Source organism: Podarcis muralis, chromosome 3 (genome assembly GCF_964188315.1).
Source record: "Podarcis muralis chromosome 3, rPodMur119.hap1.1, whole genome shotgun sequence".
NCBI classification, from domain to species: domain Eukaryota; kingdom Metazoa; phylum Chordata; class Lepidosauria; order Squamata; family Lacertidae; genus Podarcis; species Podarcis muralis.
In genome coordinates, this window is record NC_135657.1 from 29,327,263 (window position 1) to 29,343,387 (window position 16,125).

The 16,125-nt window shown below is 44.2% G+C and overlaps 1 protein-coding gene across 2 annotated transcripts; it reads right to left on the reverse strand.

Moving 5' to 3' along the window:
- Positions 1-238: 238 nt before the first annotated feature.
- Positions 239-14,431, reverse strand: SLC30A10 (solute carrier family 30 member 10). Of its 2 annotated transcripts, XM_028724612.2 has the most exons (5): positions 13,920-14,431; positions 13,362-13,409; positions 5,604-5,687; positions 4,198-4,437; positions 239-3,228 (listed from the first exon to the last, which is right to left on the reverse strand). In XM_028724612.2, the coding sequence occupies exons 1-5, from the start codon at positions 14,365-14,367 to the stop codon at positions 2,741-2,743; spliced, it is 1,308 nt and encodes a 435-aa protein (XP_028580445.2). In that variant the 5' UTR covers positions 14,368-14,431; the 3' UTR covers positions 239-2,740. The 2 variants fall into 2 exon arrangements, with proteins under 2 accessions (XP_028580445.2, XP_028580444.2); XM_028724611.2 differs by lacking the exons at positions 13,362-13,409; positions 13,920-14,431 and adding an exon at positions 6,980-7,810.
- Positions 14,432-16,125: the final 1,694 nt, after the last annotated feature.

Sequence of the window (16,125 nt, forward strand, 5' to 3'; positions counted from 1 at the left end):
CTTCCAAACTTACGACAACACTGAGACACCATTTGCCAAATAGTCCAAAATATGCATGCCTCTTATAATGTTGATACATGTGAAAATCGGGGCATATTCCCTTAAAATACTAGGTAAGGGCAGAATCCCTTTGGCACAGACACTAAATTTTACCTGACATTGTATTTGTACTTCCATATACGTACCCAAGCACAAAATATCTAGCGAGAAAGATTTTATTTTTCGTAGACACAAGGTGTTTACTTAAAAAAAACACTTTATTTACAGCATCCAACTTTTTCTTCTTCAACATATAAAATTCACAAGGCATGTGGAGAAAGTTTGCACCAGTGTTTTGTTCACAAAAGCATATATACAAGCCAAGGTTTTTAATTAGATGCAGAATTAGATGTGTCAGGTAAAACATTATTATTCCAAACAAATTATATTCCAGAGAGTCCACTTATTATACAGGCAGGAGGTAACTTCACAAGAAGTTATAACATAAACCTTCATATAGTGAAGAGAGCACATTCAAAAGATGATACACAACCACTTTTTTTGGCAGTTCATTACCTGTGAATATGATTTTTTAAATGTCAGCAACCGTCCCCGAATGAAGTGCTTGGATTGAGGCCATATTTGGCACAAACTATAGAAATCTTTAGAATACTTTGGTTAAGATTCATGCAGCTTTCAATCCATCCATCTCAACATTAAGAATCAAGGACTCAGTCACCTCATCATAATCATAAGGTATCATGGCCATACCAAAGCCCGCAAAGAGAACTAAATCTTACTGAAATGTGCTACCCGATATGTGTGTGAAAATTTCAGGATGTGGCAAAATTTAGAGTTTAGAGGGCTTTATTGCGAATTTTTATCATACCAGGAAGCTGGCCAGTTCACTTAGAATCCCCCCTGGGCAATGTTCTATTATAATTTATACTACACATTTGTAAGTGTATAGCAATGACCCTGTGGCTTTCTTCATTGCGGGATGGCTTCCATCACGTCAGAATGAAATCCTTACATAGGCAGGAATGTGCTTAAAGCAAAAAATAAGAGGTCATGGATCAAAACAATCTAGAAATGAGGATGGACAATCCACCCACTTCTTTGAAAGCTGAAGAAAATTTTGAGATGATGAGTAGGAAGTGGACCATTGGTCTATCCACCTCAGTATTGACTGGTAAGGCTCTTAGAGACAAGAACCTTTCCCAAGTCCTACTTGGAGATGCCAGGAACTGAACCTGAGGACAGGCCCAGGGCTGACCAGTATATCGTGTTTTGAAAAATAAGACTTGGACAATGGTTTTGCAGAACAAAAACCCATGGGTGAAAACAACAACAGGTCAAGTGCTAGGAGCCGCTCTAGGAGCAAAGCAGCACATGCAATTGCATGTTTATAGAAACTATAGGAAGGTACAACAAATTAGATTTTTTTGGCAAGGGGGGAATCTCGACGACTCTTCCTGATCTGCAAAAGTTAGAGCAGTATAATAGTCAAAACCCTTGCTTCTCCTGAGAGTTGTCTTGGAAGGATTGTATCAAGCTGCCACAGACATTCTTTGGCAAACATGTATCCTGACGATTTCTATATTCCCTGGTGTTAACTCACTGACATGGATATTTGAAGCTGGTGAAACCTCTCACTTGCACACAGACACATTTGCAAGAGGTGCCCATTTCTTAAAGGGGGAAAAATGAGTAGGAACATGATCTATATTTCCAAGTAAGATATATTACATGTTTATTTGCGGCGGACATTTTGGAAATAGGAACGACACTGACCATCAGCCCTCAAACAAAATATGTTTGTTATTTTGGAAACATGCAGAGTACAGTTAAGAAGTTATGCTATTTAAGATATGATTGGGGGGAATATAAATATATAACCTGTATACAAAAAAATCAAATCAATATTACAGATGGACACATACTAAAACACAACAGTCTCAACTCATGCTACAAAAATCCATACATTCATTCACTGAAATGGCAGGAAAATACACAGGCAGGAGAGATAATCATTTGTTTCAACGGCGCTTTCAACTGATAATACAGAGCAGCAATACTTTGGTGAATTATAAAACCATAGTTCATTGCCAGCGTTCAGGTAAACCTGCCTAGCAACCCCTTAGGCCAGCCTTTCCCCCACTTGGTGCCCTCCACCCCACTTTTCCAGAAATCCCACTTCTAATTTCAAGTAAACAAGAGGCATTTGAAAACAAGACTAATGAAACTACCACCTACTCTCATTCCTTCATAATGGTGCTCTGGGGCAGCCCAATCAAAGGGAACTAAGAGACCTGCAACGAGCACCACATTTTGGTAAAGGCAAAGTTAAAAAACCAGTGTGCTCAGCCGTAAGGTATTTACCCCTGGAGGAAAAGGAATTAAGTATCAAAATGGCACTGGGCATATTTGGCAAATGCCAGAAACACTCCTTGAAGACAAGGGATGGCTAAAAGGCACTTCTGTTTCCTGGGATGTCCCTCATTTCAGCATTGCAGGGCTGAAGGTACCAGTGGCTGCATGGATAGAAGGGCCTTCTACCTGCACAGCTAGACCTTTAGATACAAGCCAAGAACACCTGCTCTAGATGCCCTCTTATGCTATGCATTGGACACCCAGCTGTCAAACGCCACTCCCCAGGCCTGTGGCAAGTGCTTGCCAGCAGCTTTTTAGCCAAGGGGGCATTGCCAAGGATAACTTTGCCCTAGATGAACAGCAGTCGCCAAGCGCGAGCCCAAGCTGCCTAGAATTGTGTGCTGTTTATATAGGGCTTGTCATCGCCTGCTTCTTTGTAACTGTCCTTTGAGCAGCTGTGCTTTTTGATGGGCTCCTCGGCCCACGTGGGTTCATTGGGAATCTCCACCACGTCTTTCCTGTGGAAGACTTTGTGCAGAGAAGGAGACAGGCTGCTCTTCTTCTCGTTGTAGCCGTTGACCTCAGCCAGGGCCGCTTCCTGCTGGCTGCAGCACAGCTGCGGGTCGCAAGCTCTGGAGATGCACGGAGTGCTGCATAGGACTTCAGGGTTCTTCTGGTCGGTGTACTCTGGCTGGATGGTGACTGAGTGGACCCCTGCTTCATGGAACAACTCCCTCATCTTCTGCGAAGCATCTTGGTAATCGGAACTGGTGTGGCATTTGACGTGGAGGGTGGCAATGTTCTTCCCACTGACCATCTCCCAGACGTGCACCTCGTGAATGCTAGTAATGCCGGGCACTTCAAGCAGCTTGTTTGCTGTTTGGTGGAGTGGGGAGACAATAAAAACAATAAAAATAAAATAAACTCAATAAAAACAATAAAAATAAAATAAACTCAATGAGATTTCATGAAGGGTCTACTGGCAGCAGTGATTTGATCAGAAACACTGTTCAGCAGCACACTGCAAAAGCAGAGAGAACCTTCCAGGACAAATACATTTTACGGGAGGGTTCATGGCCAGATCCAAAACATTCCTGGAAGAAGCAGAACAACTGGGCCATGCTAAACTATGCCTAGAGTCTTCCTGGGCTGCAGGGGCATCAGCACAGCACCACACACGATAGGAAAAAAGCACAAGTTCTGGAAACATTAGCTGATTGAATCAAATGTAGACCCTGCTAAATGGCAAGTATCTGTAGGGATTAGGTACCAGCATAATTTTAGGAAACCCAGCATTGGATTATTTATGCCTTGCATGAGGTTGGAAAGTTATCCCCATGGGACGAGAGAACTATACTGCCCCTCAAAGCCTACAAAATTCACATTAAAAACACAAACCCTAACTTTGTAACTCTAGGGGGGAAATGTCTTGGAAACTGGGAAAGTTTCTGCACAAGTTTAAGTTCTAAAGCAAAAAAGCCCCCCAACCTTCACATGGTCTGAGTGTGTGCATAAGGCAAAAGATTTATTTTTATCCTGCCCAACTAACAATGGTCTCGGGCACTTAACTGTTATCCTTCTACCTTCCTACATCTATAGATGTATGCAGTGATTTCAGGGAACAGCAGCTCAACGCCTGCTATTTTGCATGAGTACTGTGTTCTCGAAATGCATGCTTTCACTAATCCACCAAGATTTGAGTCATGTTGCTAAGACACCACCATGTGAGTCAGTTTCTCAAAGCTCCTGAGAATGTAGAGCTGGTGGTGGGGCGCATAATCCAGAAATGTAATTCCAGGAATAACACTGGCTTTTTAAGTGCTTCGGCAGTAAAATGCAACTTACTCAGCAACTGCATATTAACACTCTTGGGAACCATCTGCAGTAAGATTGTTGCCGTCTCCTTGATAAGCGGGAAGGCTGACGAGAGTATGATGATCACCATAATTATGGTCAGGCTTGGATCAATGTAGCACTCCCAGTTGCATGGAGTTTTCTCGTCCAGAGGAAGTGCATAGAATATGGAAGCAGCCACTACAACGATAACTGAGCCAAGAGCATCCCCCATCACATGCAAAAGAACACCTGAGATAAAGGACAGGAGAAACATTTGCTTTGATGATCAGATTTCGGGTTGTTCAAAGGCAGGAGATGTCAACCAGAGCTCGATCAAAACTTGCTTTTGAACCTAACTTTATATAAATAGGACAATATTAAAATCCAGGTTCCGCTTTCACATGTGACCTAGACCCATAATTCCTAATGTCATCACAGAATGACTACATTCATGTGAGTACTGGTATTAGATTCAAAGCATTAGCTTTAAGAATGGAAAAGCAAAATATAGAAGACATTATAAGTGAAATTTTACTCAGATGGGTGCTCAGCGATGCAAGTGACAAAGTGTGAAGACTGCAATGAGTCCATTTTGCCACATGTACACATAGTGAGAAACCACCATCTAGTGTGGCTTCCCAATGGCCTCCACAGTCACTTATGAACACACGGTTAAGACTATATTCATGCAGTAAAGCGCATGGGCACATGATCTTCATGCACTTATGTTCTCCTATGCCTGTGTAAGTAAAAAATAAAATGTGGCGGTCCCTAAGCTCTTTGACCACAAGCCGAAAGCTGGATCATTTGATATTGTTAATGCGTCAGATACATGGACATCATCATGTGTAAAGGATTCTAAACTTGGCCTTCCAGGAGTCAACCTGGCTGCATCTGAGCAGCTATAGTCTATCTGTATTTGGTCAGTAATTTAATAACCTGGTGGATTAAAAATGGTTTATTGATATCTTGTACAGTGGCGGAGGAACCCTCTCTGGCACCCGGGGAGGCGCAGTCCATATGGGCTGCCGCTCTCTCGCGCGGTGGCTGTACAGGCTGCCGCACGAGCAGCATCCCGTACGGACTGTGCATGTGCGGCAGCCCATACGGTCACTGTGCAAGATGCAACCCGTATGGCCACCACTTGCGAGAGCGGCAGCCCATATGGACGCCACGCGAGCGGCACCCATACAGACTGCAGGCGCCCTCGGCCGCTCTACAGCTGGGGGGAGGCAGGGGCCATCTTGTCACCCCTCCCAGAGTGGTACCTGGGGCGGATCGCCCCCTCCGCCGCCCCCTTCCTACGCCACTAATCTTGTACTATAAATGTATTTAGAAACGGTGGGAATAAACCGGAACAGGTCGCCAATAAAGAGGGTCCCCCAAAATTGGGTAAGTTGTCTATCCTGTATTACCTCTGATATTCAAAGCTTCGGATTTTTTCTCTTTTTTCTGTATCACCTCATCTTCGGGCTTATTCTGGGTATTTATGGTGTCACCTGCATTCAAAGAAGAAACGCTGTGTTGTGTATAAGTTCTACAAACAGAAAAAACACCAATCTTTTCAAAACCAACTTAAATCTTAAATGGTACCAGACGTTTTAGCAACGACCCTCCCGCGCCTGCATGCAGACAACACACGTGCAATCATAACTGGAAGCTGATGCATAATTTCATGGAAACGCGGAAAGTAAACAAACTCCAATACATATAAATCGCGGTTATTTATTTGTGCTTAAAAGCTCTGCAAACTCCCTCACAAATTTTTTTTTGTCGGTAAAAGAAAAAAAAAATATTTCATGAGCAAAAGGACAAAGTGCAAAAACAAAATCCCTCCCAAAAAAAGTATTTGAAGAAAAAGAAACTAACACAGAGAGAAAATATTGTTAGGGAAGGGCATCAAAAATGAAAGGAGGGCCAATAAACATGAAAGAAGGGAACAGGAAGGAATAGAAAAGAAGGGGGGAAGGTGTAAAAAAGAGAAAGAGAAAAGTGTGGAGAGAAAAATAACAAACCAGAAAGCTGATGATGGCATGGAAAATCTGCCTCATCTAATCTACCTAAAAGTCAGTATAACATTAGAAGTTATTTAACTATACCCACTTTTAACTGGCATTTTACAGTAAAATCTGCACATATTTTTTTTGTACTTGGCCTGTGTTCATATCACCGAGAGACTAGATGGAGACTAGATGGAGGTGGAGGAAAGAGAGGTTGGAAAGAGAAAAGTAAGAATAGGGAAAGCTGAGGGAGGATTTAAAAATAAAGAGCCAGTGTGGTGGTTGGAATGATGGGCTTTGAAACGCCCACTCAGCCAAAAAGCTCACTGGAGGATCTTGGTTCCCTATCTCTTAGCCTAACCTACCTCACAGGGTTGCTGTGAGGACAAAATGGAGATGAGGAGAAGTGCGTACCACTCCCCAGAGAAAAAGTGAGGTATCAAAGTAATATAAATAAAACAAAAAAGTACCAATACAAGAGTGGGGGGTGTGATGGGATGGCAGTGAAAAAGAAGAGGGAAGAAAGCATATAGGGCTGGATAAATATATTTATTCATCATAATATAAATAGAAGAATTCCAATTGTAAGAAGTGTGGGGAAATGTACAAGTTAAGGAAATGAGGTGGGTGGGAAACAAATTATACTGATGCAAAGAAAACTGATGGGAAAAATCTGCCCCCCAAAGAAGAGAATATGGGGAAAACATCAGAAATGGGCAAAGGAGGAGAACGAAAATGGTGAAGAGAGGAAAGGAGGCGAGGGATCAATGGAGGAGGAAACCGAGAGGCACCTGCTCCGTCCACGCTGCCAGTCTCCAGGTCGAGGGCCGCTGGCAGGGTGCCCTCGGGGGCGGCGGCGGCGGAGCCGGGCTCGGGGTCTCCGTCGAGGCTGGGCTCTGGCGTGGCCTTCGCCGGCGGGCCGCGTCTCAGGCAGGCGGGCCAGCAGGAGGCCCAGTCCTGGAAGACGAGGAGCCCCACGAGGTTGACGGCGAGGCCGAGCGCGCCCACGATGAGGATGAGCTCGGCGTCGCGGATGGCCTGGGGGCTGGCCAGGCGCTGCAGGGCCTCCACGAGGATGGTGAAGGAGAGCGCGGCCAGGAAGACGGCGTTGCAGAGGGCGCCCACCACCTCGGCGCGGCCGTAGCCGAAGGAGGCGTCGGGGCTGCGGCGCCGGCGGCGGCGGGAGATGCGCCCGGTGGAGAGGCCCACGCAGAGCGCGATCAGGTCGGAGAGCATGTTGAAGGAGTCGGACACCAGCGCGATGGAGTTGCCCACGTAGCCCGACACCATCTCGGCCACGAAGAAGCCCGCCGTCAGCACCAGCATGAAGATCAGGCGGCACGTCTGGCCCGTGTAGCGCCCCATGGCGAAGCGGGAGGCGGCGCGCTTGGAGAGGAGGGCGCTGCCGGGTGGGCGCCCCTACTCTTGAAGCCCTCGAGGGGCTTCCTGGGCTCCAGCCCCCGAGCGAGCCTCCGGGCTGGCTTGCTGCTTCGCCGTCGCCCCCTCCGTCGGGCTGGCTGCGCCTTTGGACCGGCGGGCAGAGAGGCGAAGGCGCGGCGCTAATCGCCCTCTCCGCCGCCTGGCAACAAGTGCTTTGCGCGACCTGCCGCTGCTGGTGACTCTGCACTTTGCTTTTATAGAGGCGCGGCAGGGGCGGCACCGACGCCCTTCTGCACCGACAGCGCCCGGCGAGATTTGCCGCCGTCCGCAATTTCTTATCCATCAGCGCTAAAGGATAAAGGGGGGAAAGCGCCGATTGCCAACTCACCGCCCCGCCCACGCGCTTGCCATGCACCCAGCCAAGGTACAAGAGCCATCTAAGCATCTCTGCCTCCTTTGCTTTTAGATAGGGAAGATGTTGGACAGGTGTAGGTTTCACCTGCCCCTCCTGGGGATCATTAGGGTGTATCGTTTTCCCCCGTTGCCGGACACATGCTCTCACGACCATGTTTTGCAGCTATGGGTGTGAACTCGCCTTTAACATAAAGAGTTGGCGATCCTATAATCTGCCTGTTATTTGCAAATGCTCGTCATATCTTAAATGATTTGACCAATATTTATGAATTCCCCTGCCCCGTTTGAGCCCAGAGCTAAAATGGCCATAAAATAATCTTGGAAAGAGTAATCGAGGATAAGAAGTTTAAGCGCAGGTTCGCCCAGCACAAAAGCTTGTTTTGAATATGTATATTCTCATTCAAACCCATATAAGCATCTCCAGAAAACATTTAAGCCCCAGGATTCTTTATGTTCTGCTTCCTTCCAGCTCAAGGATTCTTTTAAAAAGCAGATACTTACAATATTACCAATTATGCCCTTTTCAGTTTCACTGCCTCTTATACAAGCTGGAATCAAATCTGAAGACTAGTCCGTATTTTAGATAAGATTATCTTGCCATTCGTGGGCTGCCATTTAATTGCATCCTGATTTTAATATTAAGATGTATTTTAATTAATTGTTTGATTGCGTTTTTAATGTATCATATATTTGGTGTTAGCCGCCCTGAGCCCGGTCCTGGCCGTGGAGGACAGGGTATAAATAAAAATTATCATCATCATCATCATCATCATCATTACATGAATCCAATGCTACTACAATCAATGCACATATAAAGACCTGGCTTCCCCCAAAGGATCCTGGGAACTGTAGTTTGTTAAGAGCACTGGGAATTGTAGCTCTGTGAAGGAGAAGCTACAATTTTCAGGATTCTTTGGGGGGAAACTCAAGTACTTTAAATGCATGGTGAAAATCTGCAAATGAATCTTCATTAACAATTCCAAATTAATTTAAGCGGATGACATGTTTTGAAATGTTATCAGCTTAAATTAATTTGGAACTATTGGAATTAATGTTGCCATTGAATAACCTATTTTGAAATTCAGTGAATCACCAATTTTAAAGATTGCAGGATAGGAGGAAAAGTTACCCAGCATCAAGGAATATTATGGTCCAATGGGCATAGATTAGACAACATGAAAAAATTCTGGAACTAATTGAAATCACAAGCAATGGTATAGCTCTTTTCACTAAAAGCTTACAAATCATCAACAACAAAAAGAGGCAGCATTTTCTGTATTGTCCAAGTCATACACCTTAGGCACTTATTTGCCTGTTACAAAATTCATCCATCATATGATATTCTCATCTGTTCCCCACCACCATGCACAAAAAAAGTATCATTTTCTCCTGAGAGAAGAAAAATGGCTCTGCTCTTTGTTGGTGAAGAAGATATGATATATCTTCACTATACCCTACATGTGTCATAGAATTGTAGAGTTGGAAGAGACCGCAAGGGTCATCTAGTCCAACCCCCTGCAATGCAGGAATCTCAACCAAAGCATCCATGGCCGATGACCACCTCTGCTTAAAAACCTCCATTGAAGAAGAGCCCACCACGTTCTGAGAGAGTCTGTTCCACTGTGAAACAGCTCTTACCGTCAGAAGGTGGGATTCTTTCTTTCTGTTCCCCAACCAAATTGATTCACTCCAGTGCTGCCGGATTGGATAGTGGCAATAGTGTTTTACTGCCAAGTTGTAAGTGGATGCTGTAAATGACACTGCCTTATCAAATTGTAGCAGACAAGAATATGATTGCGGTTATGTTTAATATCCCAAATTGGCTTGCCAAGTTCTGTCGAGGAAATAATAGCATTTGTAGTTCCCATTTATTCAGATAACAGTTGAATTCAAATATCAAGCAGATCTAACTGAAATTGAGAGACTAACATTAAGGTAAGAAAAGGAGAGACTCATTCTGTGAGTAGCATAGTTTTAGCATCATTTATCCTCTTTACTGTTGCTTAAACCTCCAGTCACACTATTAAGTATGTGTGCAAGGATTAAACTGGGGCAACACGACTACTAGCCATGATGGCTATATCTTACCTCTGTGCATCCCAGTTGCTTAGGATCATATTGCACTCAGGTCCTGCTTGTGGGCTGCTGTGAGAACAGACTGCTAGACTAAATAGTCCTTTGGTTTGATCCAACAGGACTCTTCCTGTTTTCTTATGTTCTGCAGGCCAGTTTGTGGCAGACCATAGCTGTCTTTTTGTTCTCATGCTTAGCCATTCAGTGGGTTCGTAACTACTGAATTTTCTAGATCTCAACCCTCTTAATGATGTCAGGCCATAACTGCCTGCACCTGATTGCTTATGGGGAAGCCGATGTCAAGAACTACAAACCCAGCACAGGGACTTCTCCATCCTCAGTGAACCAGTTGAGTTTCAGAATCCTTGTGGAGAAAGCCACTGATGAAAATAAAGGTAGCACAAGACAGTGGCTGGAATTTGGTTGTGACATAAAGATTGTGTCACCTTGGACGAGTCTCTGTCTAATATAACTATCCTGCCTCCCAGGATTGTATTTAGGATTTATGGACATATCGGTCTATTTTGGTTTCTCCGTGTTTTTCCTGTCATTTGTTCAGATTGACCATATCCACATCAGTTTGTGAATTTTGTAAAGGTCCTGACAAAAATTCATATACATTTTCATAGGAACTTAAGAAGCTGCTATATAATGAATCCAGACCATTGGTCCAGCTAGCTCAGCATAATCTACACTGAATAGTGCTGGCTCACAAGGATTTCAGACAGATTTCAGTCCTGCGTGGAGACGCTGGGAATTGGACCAGGGAAACTTCTACATCCAAAACAGATACTTCATCACTGAGCTATAGCCTTTCATGTATGCTTCTCCTAATATAGACATTTTTGCATGCAGTTTTGCCTAACGTACATATTTTTTTCCCAGCAGTTTCTCCTCACAGAATGCCCTTTTTACATTATTTTCTTACACACACACTTTTGTGTGCACTTTTACCTAATGCACACTTTTTGGTGTGCATATTCTCGGTCGGAGAATTGCATTGCAAAATTCAGAGAAGTGCGAATTTCAAAGGATAACTGCGAAATTAGGTAGAATAAGAATAGAGAGGTCACATGCACATCCTACATTTAAGGCACTCCTACAGCACTTTAACAGTCATGGAGAATCCTGGAAACTATAGTTTGTTCGGGGTGCTGAAAATTGTAGGTCTTTGAAGTCAGCACACGTAACAAACCAGAGTTCCCAGGATATTTGGAAGGAGCCATGGTGGAATGAGAGTTTTAAATGCATGGTGTGGATGTGATCCAAATCCAAAGTAATAAGCTATAATAGTGCAGGGAGGGGAAGCATCTTTACTCAACACTGAAAGGATAATACTGTGAACACCAGGTAAACTTCCTTGTTGACGGAATTTGACAAGCGGTGTCACTACTAAGGAGATCTCCTTTCTAGTCCCACCTACCTTACCTCAGGTAGGGCATCTGGATGATATCCTCAAAAGACTGCCTCACTTTATAAGCAGGTTGATACGAGAGTAGGTGTTCCTGCAGGTATCTGGACTTAAGGGACTTTGAAGGTAAGCACCAGTACTTTTAATTGTGCTCCCTGTAGGATTTTGGGGAACAATAACTTTGCATATTCAAGAAGGAGCTATAGCCAATCCTGCGAAGCGTAGCTGTATGAGATATGCGTTTGAAAACCTGTTTGCCAGATTCCCACTTGGCAATTTGAGGGGTACATTTAAAAAAAAAAAAAGTACACCTAAAAGAATGTGTGATTTGGCTCCAAGTCTATTCAAAAGGAGTGACTCTGTAAGATGGCATGTTCTTTCTAGGTTAGCCTCCGAAGGATTCTTAATAATTGTGGCCAAAGTGCAAAGCTGGCTAATAGCCATTTATACAACAACCAGATTATTAATTGCTGGAAAGTGATAATTGGCTTGTCCATTGACGTCAACGGGCTGCACAGTTATCACTAAGGGCAGAGTGTGATGAGATGTGGATTGCATAGCTTGGAATGTGTCCTCTACATTCGGCTTCCATTTCTCCTGCACTGTGGGGAGGTAGTGTAGGCTCAAGAAACCACTCAAGCTAAGAGGGGAGGGAATTTAGTGGACCACTGCCTGCCACACCTCCCAATTCTACAAGTTTATTTGGCCAGAATAGTGGCTACAGCTGTTCGTGTTTAGACAAACAGTTATCTCTGATACCTAAATGTTAGCATAGTCCAGGGATAGCCATCCCGGGTGTTGTTGGTCTCCAACTCCCATCAGCTGCAGCCAGCATGACCAATGGTCAGCGGGGATAAGAGCTGTTGGCCAACAGGATCTGGAGAACATGAAGTCGGTCACCCATGTCCTGGTAGAGGATGACAACTGACTTTTCAAATGCTCTGCTTTAGTATTAGGGCATTGGTGACTCACACAATTGCCATCGAAAGAGAGAAAGAGAAAGAGATTTAGCAGGCCCAATCACTGTGCTCCTTTAGACACCTGCTGAAAACTTTTCTGTTTCAGCAAGCCTATCCAGACACAGAATTTGCTCTTAAATTTGCTTTATCTCATTTTTAATTGTATTTGTTATTACCGAAATGTTTGCCACACTGAGCTCCTTTGGGAGGAAGGGTGGGGCATACATTTAATACATAAATAATATCAAACTTGGTTGACCAAGAAAATAACAGTGGAGTGATTATGTGTTCTCCCCAAGATCCTAATGAGAAAAAAGAGTCAACACACAACTTTCAACCTTTTATTTTATTTTAATTGTGTAACACATTTGCAATGTGCCCAGCCGTCAGTAGAGGTGGCTCATAACAATAATTAAAATCAGAAATCATATACCTTTGACATAATATATTGGTACAAACGAGTTATATCCAATGAAATGTGTGTAGCTTTTTTCAAGCAAGAACAAATGTGACCCACATTGGCAGTGCAGTGGAGAGACATTGCCTATTATAGTGCAGCTTCTTAATTCTGGACCCAGAACTTACGTAATGTGCCATAAAGCTCCTGATGATTTAAGCAGATGCTGATTTATTTATTTTTAAAGTCGCTTAGGGGATTCAGATTTTCATTTCTACTGTTTGACCTTTTTGCAAAATTCTGCTATTCTCTTGACAAAATTCAGCCAGCAATGTAGATCACTTAATTTCAAGGAACAGTGAGATGACACTTCTCTTTCTCATAACGCAAATAGGCAGTAGCAGCAGCAAGAAATCAGCAATGTAGCCCTGATCGCACAGTCACTCTCCCACACATTCTTAGTGCCAATGCATACATATAGAATAGTATATGTTGTACCTACTTCTGTACATATGGAATAAGGCGTTTTCAAGACTCACCTAAATCAGGAAAGGGTGTTATCACTGGACCTTCTCTAATTGAGTAGCCTAAGAAAAATATTAATGGAAAGCATACTGATTAAATATTCTGGGAAAGGCTCAGACTAACCAAACAGCAATAGAATTCGTCTAGTTTTAAATTACCAGTCATTCCACCTCTGAATAGTATAGACTCAGCTGAATAGCCATGATTTCATCAACGCTAATGGAAAATATCCATAGCCTCAAAGTTATATTTCCAATAGAAGTAGTTAGGGTTGCTTCCAAATGTAACTGAGTTGTGTTTTGATAAGAGGAAATGCCACACTGGTAAGGACTGGTGGTTCTCGGTAACTTGCAAAAAGCTTGTGGCTTGTGATGCATTGTAATAATTTTTTGTTATTTAAAAAAAGACCAACACATGATTGCTTTTGATCATGCTACATATCGAACTATTTAAAAGTTTAGGGTCTGCATCAAGAAGCAACCCCCCCCAAAAAAATACCCTTTAATAAAGTGTCAACCTGTGTCTAGAAGTATTAATTATGGATAAGGTAGTGATTTTTTAAAATTCCTTACCTGTTTCCATGTCTTGGTCAAAAGAGTCGCGGCAGTAACAACAGTCCAGAAAGACGACATAATTGACCGCGTTGAAGAACAGCCCCACAAGTCCAGCGATTAGGACAAACAGCGCATTTTCGGTCTTCTGCGGGTTGAGGAACCTCTTCAGGGCTTCGATCAGGATGCTGAACATGAGGGCCGTGGCAAAGACAGAGTTGCCAAATGCACCCACCACATCGGCCCGGGGGAAGCCAAAGGTGCCGTTCTTGTGCCACCGAATGCGGCTGACTCTTACGCCCAGCAAGCCGACGATCATAGAGATCAGGTGAGACAGGACAGCAAAAGCGTCCGACGTGAGAGAGAGGGAGTTACCTATGTACCCCACCACCATTTCGCCCACAAAAAGCATAAAAGTCACGATGCACATGAAGAAAAGTCGGCTGCTCCGTCCCGTGTAGCGACCCATGGCGGAGAAGCGTTCTCTGTGCTTGCGAGAAGGGTCTTGGCAGGATTAGCAAGCAACGATTGGCAGGTCTCCCCTTTTTATTGTCTGCTGCTGCTTGTGTTTAGAAGCTAATTTTTATAAGATGCACTAAAGCAATAAAACCAGTTTAAAGGGCAATTAAGCCAGGGGGTTATCGCGTGGAGGCCGCCACTCAATAAGTGCGTAAAGGAAACTCCACGTTGGTTAGCTATCCTTTATTATAACTAAGATATCAAATGAAACAAGCTGTTTGTTTGTCTCATTGCCCGGGGTGCTAACGTTTGAGGCTGCAGCAACAATTCTTCACAGCCGGGGCGCCCGCCGTATTGTTCACAGAGGTTCATTGGGTGCTGGAGGGGAGGAGTGAGGCCTTGAGCAGGACCTTGGCCTAGGCCAGAGGTAGAAAACATGATGCCAGGTATTGATGGGTTCAAACTCCCATCTGCCCCAGGCAACATGATGGGAGATGTAGTTCAGCAATATCTTGAAGGCATATCCCCTGGCCTAGGTCAGCGTTTCCCAAACTTCTGGGAATTGCAATACCCTTTTTCTGAATCAAAATTACAAGTACAATTTAATTCATGGGTAGGCAAACTAAGGCCCGGGGACTGGATCCGGCCCAATCACCTTCTAAATCCGGCCTGCAGACAGTCCAGGAATCAGCGTGTTTTTACATGAGTAGAATGTGTCCTTTTATTTAAAATGCATCTCAGGGTTATTTGTTGGGCCTGCCTAGTGTTTTAACATGAGTAGAATGTGTGCTTTTCTTTAAAATGCATCTCTGGGTTATTTGTGGGGCATAGGAATTTGTTCTTTTTTTTTCAAAATATAGTCCAGCCCCCCACAAGGTCTGAGGGATAGTGGACTGGCCCCCTGCTGAAAAAGTTTGCTGACCCCTGATTTAATTTTTATACACCCTTTATATTGGGAGGATGAAGCAGTCGGAATTGGTCTTACATAAGTAAGATCCAGCATTGGATTAGGATGAAGAGACGCAAGTTCAAATTCCCACTCAGTTATGGGCCTGTTACTTTCTCTCTTTCTCTCTCTCTCTGCCTAATCAACACCACGGGGTTGTTGTGGGATAAAATGAGGCAAGGCCATGCACCCCCACCCCCACCCCCCATTGGAAGATTCAGGATAAAGAAAGTACCTCTTCACACACTGCATAGTTAAACTATGGAGCTCTCTTCCACAGGACCTACCCAGATGGCTTTAAAAGAGGATTGGACAGATTCATGGAGGAGAGGTCTATTGGTGGCTACTAGCCGTGGTGGTTGTGCTCTGCCTCCACAGTTGGAGGCAGCAATGTTTCTGAATACCAGCTGCTGGAAACCATCGGAGGGGAGAGGGCTCTCGTGCTCAAATCCTGCTTGTGGGTTCCCCACAGGCAACTGGTTGGCCCCTGTGAGAACAGGATGTTGAACTAGATGGGCCACTGTCTGGATCCAGGAGTTTCTCCTCACGTTATTTAAAGGACAGTGGACACCACAGACGTGTGGACAGAATGCAAGTATTAGTGGAAATAGAAAAATAAGCCTGAGCAGAGAATGGAGGAATGGTTTTCTGAATTAGAGTCCTTGGCCATGCAACCAGTTGCTGTGTGTGTGTGTGTGTGTGCGCGCGTGCGCGCGTGCGCGTGTGTTGTTTGACAAGGCTTTCTTCTTTGCAAGTCCACATTCAAATTTGCTTAAGACCAATTGGTCATTTAAGGGCACTGTCACGGACGCAGCCTGTCAT